Raw genomic sequence first — 7,709 nt, 5'->3', positions numbered from 1 at the left:
TGTACAGTACTAGACGAAAATGTTTAGCAATTTCTTAAAACAAAAATGTATATAAATTAACAATAGAAAACAAAGCAAAAGTTTTATAGGTGTGTAGAACGTTAAGTTAATTCACTTGTTATTATTTTTGGCTAAATATGCTTTTAAATAAAGCATATTCTTAAATTTTAACGAGACAGTTTAAATAATTTTGCAAATGTTACTGTACACTTTTGTCTAGTTCTCGCTCGATGATCGGTGGAGAAATGAGCTCCGCTGATAAATATGATTGAATTTGGAATTATGCTACGGTGCATCCTAATAAAGGGAAGGGACATATCTCTAATTTCTTGAAACGAACAGTAACTGTGTTTTGGAAATCAAAATAAATTAGGAGAATGCTGAATGTCCTGGACGTTTTTGGATTAAAGTAGGAAACCAATAAAGAATAAAATTGGAAAATATCAACATACAAAACACTAGTAAATAGATTCCGTTATAAAAATTCGGAACCAAATGCAGAAGCAGATGTGAAAATGTATGCGGAGCTTCCGCAATTGCGGAAACGAAGGCAGCGGTCTGTTGTAACACTAATCGAACGAAAAATTTACCTTTTGCATATGATATCCGGTCAAAAATATCATTAATCTCTGTGGGATTGTTAACTTCTACGGATATCTCATGTGATGATTTTAGAGCGTCCAAAGAAAATACACTTTGAAGTTCGTAAACCACAAATTGGTCCAAAACGTTCCATTCAGGGTAAATCTAGAAGATGTTAGTAAAAGAAATTTCTTCAATTCGAGGATTACCTAACAGACTTACAGCATTGGTACCAATGTATTCCATGTAACTGGCAAATCCTTCATTTAGCCATAAATCCGTCCACCATTTCGGTGTCACTAAATTTCCGAACCATTGATGGGCCAGTTCGTGAGAGATCACAGTAGCAACTCGCTGCAAAGTTGCTTTATCCGAGACACCTTCTAAATACAACATTGCCGTTTCTCTAAGAAAAGAACACACTTTTAGAAGAAACTAGTCATTGTAGCTTTACGGGTAACAATAGAGAGAACTATAGGAAAAAGAAAGAACGCGTACATAGGATTTGTAGATTTAGAAAAAGCTTTTGACAATGTTAAATGGGAGAGAGAAGATGGTAAATATACTTAAAAATACAGGGATGAGTTACAGAGATGGAAGAGTGATACTTATTTCGTGTAAAGAGCAATAGACTGTTATAGAGCTGGAGCAACAATGTAGAGAAGTAAATATTAGGAAAGGAGTCAGACAAGGATGCACACCGTCAAGGGATGTGGGATGTTATAGTTTTAGGGAAATGCGAAGATTAGCTCAGGATAGGAAGAAGTGGTCTTAGGACTGACGACCTTATGATGATGAATTGTAATCACTACATAGTATAAAACAAAGTCGCTTCCCGCTGTCTGTCCCTATGTATGCTTAGATCATTAAATCTAAGTAACGGATTTTGATGCGTTTTTTTTAAAAGATAGAGTGATTCAAGAGGAATGTTTATATGTATAATACATGCATAATATAGTAGAGAAACGCTGATAATTTTAGAGGTTTGTAATGTGATGTCGTAAATAAACACATTTTTTGCCCTTACATTGCAAACGCTGGCTGAACCCTACGAGATAGATCAAAATAATGTACTACAATATTGTACATCTTAAAAGGGTCTACAAAAAAGTCCCGGATGGTATATGTCTATCTCTTAGGGATAACCCACAATAACCATTTTTATACTTTACTTTTTATGAGAAATAATGACTTATTTACGAAGCGATTGTAGGCAATACAGCATTAATTCTTATCCAATTAAGTACTTTTAAATACATTGTGCATTTAATATAGATCAATATGGCCCTTTACAGCATGTAATTTAAATGAATATTTTCGAAGATATTACAGATTTAAAATGCAGAGACAGCGGTTGCGGCGGTACCGGCCGGGAGGCCGGTTTGTATTATCTAATGACAAAAAAACTGTGAATGTTGTATATAAAGACATTCTGTAGTATATTTAGTATGTTCAGGGGGTATCTTTTGAAGATTTCCCCTTTTCGATAATAATCTAAACAAAACAAAAATATATTTAGTATCAGCATTGCACCCGTGCGAAGCTGGGGCGGGTCACTAGTAAAAGATAAAGGTAAACGAACTGTAGTGCCTAATATTTGTTACTATTATTCTAATTGTAAGTCAAGATCGAAACAATATTTCAATCTCATGTGACAGAACTCATTGGCTAGCGACTTTGACTCCCATGCATTGGTTATTTTAATATTATTATTACTGAACTGGATTAATTATTAACAACAGTAAATAATCCTTTACGAACCTGTAAGTTATTAGACCCCAGTTTTCCATTGCACCCGCTGAGAAATCAGGCAGCGCAATCATATCGATCTTTGGAAGAGGAAATTTAATTTTGAAGTAATTTTCGTAAAAACGTAAAATCTTCGGTCCAATTTCAAGACTATATCTGGCTTGAAGTAAGGCTTCCTTCCTGGCCCACACGGAAAAATTCCCATCGCTTATTTTCTCAAAATTGGATATAACAAATGCTACCAAATACGTGGACATTGGAAGTGATTCCTCAAAGTGATCCCACTCATACCCAGGCATGCCAACACTGTTGATGTTACCGAAATAAAACTACACTTTAGAAATTGCCTCTTTACGAAAAACGGTTGTGCAAAGAAAATGTAACAATTTAAAAACAAACAGTTCTTTCCCAAAAATATCTCTTTTTGTTATTATTTTAACAAGTGTTCGTGCCTGTTAAAATTCTTTTCTAATGATGTATTTAAACGTTTTCATGTAACTTCTTTTTTGAAATTGTATTGGGTACATTGGGTACGTAATAATAATTGATTTTTATGAAAATCGCTGACAGCCTTGCTTGTAAAATGTTTGATTTATCGACTCATTAGTAAAACGTTGCACGAAATACGTAAAATAAAATTGTTTATAAGTACGGAGAACACCAACGGTTTACGTTACATTTAGGTTCTCAAAACTCAAAATATTTTATTGACCAGATTATGATAACTCTTCTTCATTTTGGCTACGTGCCTAAGGAAGCATATTGAATAATAAATTAATTTCGGGGCCCCATTCATATTCAGGATATTGCCAAATTGTCAAAATAGCGTTAAATAAATAATACTTAGTCAAAAATATTCGGTTATTTGAAAAGCATTGCGCAACATATCTAATCCTTGGGGAAGGTTAGACCTTGTGGAATTAAAAATATATTTAAGTATTTCGTAGCAAGTTTCAAAAATAATTACACTTGAAAGATATCGAAACGAAATATTGAATCCTTTTAGTAATCTGCTTTTTCTCAATTTCATCGACGTAATTTTTATCTTTCAAACTTAAATTTGTAATATTTTTAATTTCCAAGCAGTTTAACTTAGATGGTTTATGCAACGAATATTAACACAGCAATGTTTCAAGAATTTTTGATGACCTAATAAGGGCATTTAGAACAATATGTCTTCATCTTTGCATCTTCCTTCGTATTTACGACTTCTAGAGTTACTACTAACTGGATATTTTCAAGCAATAATTCTCACTTACACTATATCAGATTTACTTCCCAACTTGGGCATGTTCGAAATCGAATTCATGTTTCTCGGTCTGGCGATGCTGATTTTAAATCGAGCTTTCAAAGCTGGCTCATCAAAACACGGAAAAGCTCTTCGTGCGTCTGTGGGCTGAAATTGTGTGGCAGCAATCCACCTGTTGACAATTTGTGAAGAAAAATAAACGTAGCTTTCTCTTTTGAAACAAACTTCAAAGTACACTTAATAAATCAAAAAGCTCTCATTAATTTCACTGCTTTATTTTATATATTTCAAAGTTAATTCGACAAGTTTTATGAGAATTTTCATTAGAAAATGTAGCATTTGGATTAAAACCAAAATAAGTACCCTTGTCGAAAAGAAACAACAAAGATAATGGTTGAATTAACTCAAACATGTACTGTACATTCTAACTTACGTGGCGAGGTAAAAGTGCAGTTTACGAAGTGAACTTTGAATGTAACAATGCTACCAACAAAACCTAAATAGCCAAAATAATAATAACAATAAACAAAAAATACTACACTTGCATCGTTAGTGTTGTCTTTTCCTACCGTATCCTTATAATCTTAATCACATCCGTCAAGAAAAAAGGTAAGCAACAATGAGAAGGTTTTTGTCATTTTGTACAACTTCAAAGATGACGTCATAAACTGCCCATTCTCAAACTTTTGCGATATTAAAAAACAGAAATAAAGATCGAATTTAAATAAGCATGTATGGCTCATTCGGTTTTTTGTGGCGAGAGATTTATGACATGTGCCAAAACTTACCATGTTTTGTTATTTGCCGTGTACGAACTTCTGTAAATTCCTTGTAAGACATCTTTCAACTCCCCTGTATACTGAATTTCTAAATAGTACTCGATGCCAGCTTGTAATTTTTCGTTCAGTTCGATTATGACAAACTGACGCTTACGATCGAAATTAACGATTTTAACAGGAATGTTTTTTTCGTTTCTGTACGGTTTATTGACAGCACTGTATACTAGCACGTTTCGAACCACCAAATCATCAGAATGTAATGTTATACTGTATGTATCATATATAATATTCAATAGTATCGATACTTCCCCCTGAAACGTAAAATTTCCTTCTAGCATATACGGGATCAATTTTATTTCGTAAGAACGGGGAACAACGTCTTTCGGCAATCTCACATCTAATTGCCTAGATGTTAAACCATCTGTTTTAGAAGTAGTTTGAATACTGGTTGGAGAAATGGTAGTAAATAAGGTAGAAATTTCAATACTGCTTGTAAGGGAGTCCAAAGTTGTTGTTGTTTTTGAAGTTGTTGGTTCAGTTTCCCTGACTGGCGATGATTTGCGACTGCTGGGATTCTCCAGAATTCTTACTATGTTTCTATCGGCGCTTTCACAAGATACGGCACTGTAAACAATCAATCCGGTCGCCACCAGAGAGACCAAAAAAGCACAACATAAAATTAATGCACAACACTTTGATATAATTATCGATTTTCTTTTCCGAAATGAAGTTGTAATCGCCTCCATTATATTGAAACTTTCACCATTGTGGGTCATGTTCTAGAACAAGAAATTAAAATTTTCATTAACCAAAATTGAGAATAATACAAAGATTTTTTTCAATTTTTAGTTTCACTTTGACAACTCAAGTGCATCCCTGTCTGACTCCCTTCCTAATATTACGTTGCAGCTCCGGCTCTGCCTGTTGCTCTTTATACAAACTAAGTATCACTCTTCTCTATCTCTTATCTAACTCATCCCTACATTTTTAAGTATATTTAACATCTTGTCTTATTTAACATTGTCAAAGGCCTTTTCTAAATCTACAAATCCTATGTACGCGCTCTTTCCTTTCTCTATCGTTTTCTCTATTGTTACCCGTAAAGCTAGAATAGCCTCCCGCGTTCCTCTGTTTCTTCTAAACCCAAATTGATCTTCCCCTAATAGTTCTTCACCCCCTTTTTCCATCCTTCTCTGTACAATTCTGTTACCATTTTTGAAGCATGGGAAGTTACGCTAATTGTTCTAAATGTCTCGTACCTATGTACTGCTACTCCTAAATGTTTTATACGTTTCTTGATGAGAATGATCAATTTTTATGAATGTTTATTACTTTTGTTTATAATTGATGAACTACTACAACATCTAAGTCAGAGGAGCACAATTAAGATTAATCATAGACAGCAATAACAACCAATTAAATTTAAGTCATTTAATTTACATAATCTGTTCACAGTGACATAACGGGGGTGATGATGTTGGGATAAAATTTGATCCTCATCAACCAATATAATAATTGCATTATTTTTTGTTACTAATTATAACAATCATTTAAGAAGCAAAAAAAAAAGGATGCTCTCAATTAAATAAAGACCTCAATTAGGCCCGCATCTTGTCATATTCAACTCGTTCTTCCAAATTTGAATATCTTCCTTTATTCATGAAGAGAATAAAGTTCACGGTCGATTAGTACAAAAGGGCCAAAGAGAATCCGACAGAAAGGAAATCTAAGCTCCATTCTAATTTACAATTTATATTGACGTCGTGTTGTGCCGAATTGTGTAGTTCGAAGAATGGTTTGTACAGAAATCCACGCCAAACACGTTGCTGCGCGTGCTTGCTTCAAGTTTGGTTAAATTATGCACACGCCTGTGGAACGCACTATTTCACATCAGTTCTACATAATGTCTATCACTTTAATAAAGCCGGTCGTAAGACTTTAATTTTATATCTTTTTCATTGGCGACATGGAGTTTCGTTTAACAATTCCGTTGCAAGATAAATAATGAATGATAATATGTACAATTACGTATTACAAAGCAAAATTAAAATTACGTTCAAAATTGTCTTTTTATATTTGTGTCTTGAATATCACCGACGTTTACTTATTGATGAAACAGTTGTAAGGATCGATTTCTTGATGGTATAATAGCATCAAGTAATTGACAATATACCACCATCTGTAGACCTTTACTGCTACTATGTTAAGCACGTACTGAAAACATTTACTCCCTACTGCAAACTACTCAAAAATATAAAAAAAGGTACTCTAGGTATGTGGATTACACTGTACGTTTAATTTATTTTTTTTACAATAAAAATTAGAGTAAGAAAAGTCAGTAAAAAACTATAGGAAATTCTGGTAAATATTAGTTTTCACATTTTATTACACCTCGCGTCGTTAAGGTTATTTTATGACATAAAGGCCCATGTAGTAGGCGTTTGTTTTCAAGTATAGAATAACCAACTTCTCCACAAATATCACCAGACCATATTATGTCCATTTTTGTCCAAAATCCCCAAAATAACACATTTCAATTGTAAGGTAATTGTAACTAAAACTTGCAAGTATATAGATTTATCGAAATCGTTATCTAATACTTATTCTGTTCTTTCATTTATCATTTTAATTAAAAGTTATATAAAAATTGCATATTTCGTTACTTGATGTTACGCACTGTTACACAATTAAATTAATTGATGAAAAATCAGCGTCATTTTCCAGCATTTATTTATTTTTCTGGTCTTTCGAAAATTTATTTCTCAGAATTTAAATTGTAATATTCGCGCATTTTGTAGGCATTAATAATTCACAATAATATGTATATAGTTTCTCATTTTTCTTGTGATATTACCTTATGAATATGGTCCCTGTTGGGTTCCGTCTTGGGCATTTTTCAACCCGAAGTCGTGTAAATAGATTCAACGACCTGGAATAAAAACGGTTGTTTTACTGAATGATATAATTAAGAAGCAAAAGCCTGTCGTTTAAGAACTTCTACTATGTACCACGAAACCGCTTAATTAATAACAATTTCTCACAAACGAGCCAAGTCTCATTAAGATAATTAAGGAAAATACGCAAAATACAGCATTATAATTAATTAACTTGTCCTATTCATTTATTCAATTTTTATTTTAGTTATTTTACCTGAATTCTCACTGTTTTGATGAGAAAAATAGAATTTTTTAATAACACTCTATACTCTGTAAAGAATTAGATTTAATATACCAACAAAGTCAAGGTCAAGGCAAATCCTTTTTGTCCTTGTTATGGTCTTAATCTTGCATAATCGGTCATAAGTGCACTTATTTCTCTATAAACAAAGCAATAAGATAAGTCCGGTTAAA

At 33.0% G+C, this 7,709-nt stretch overlaps 1 protein-coding gene across 1 annotated transcript in view; it reads right to left on the bottom strand.

The window, feature by feature from the left end:
• LOC108734678 (aminopeptidase N) overlaps positions 1–7,298 on the bottom strand; it is a 12,446-nt gene extending 5,148 nt beyond the window's left edge. The window contains exons 1-6 of the mRNA XM_025976512.1: positions 7,214–7,298; positions 4,369–5,138; positions 3,591–3,752; positions 2,344–2,637; positions 805–988; positions 591–747 (exon numbers count right to left, since the gene is read on the bottom strand). Coding sequence (XP_025832297.1) covers positions 591–747; positions 805–988; positions 2,344–2,637; positions 3,591–3,752; positions 4,369–5,138; positions 7,214–7,252 — 1,606 coding nt within the window. The 5' untranslated portion in view covers positions 7,253–7,298. The remainder of the gene's footprint in view (positions 1–590; positions 748–804; positions 989–2,343; positions 2,638–3,590; positions 3,753–4,368; positions 5,139–7,213) is intronic.
• Between the last annotated feature and the right edge of the window lie 411 nt (positions 7,299–7,709).

The sequence above is a fragment of the Agrilus planipennis genome, unplaced genomic scaffold (assembly GCF_000699045.2).
Source record: "Agrilus planipennis isolate EAB-ADULT unplaced genomic scaffold, Apla_2.0 scaffold66, whole genome shotgun sequence".
NCBI lineage: Eukaryota > Metazoa > Arthropoda > Insecta > Coleoptera > Buprestidae > Agrilus > Agrilus planipennis.
This window is presented reverse-complemented; position numbering and strand designations above follow the sequence as displayed.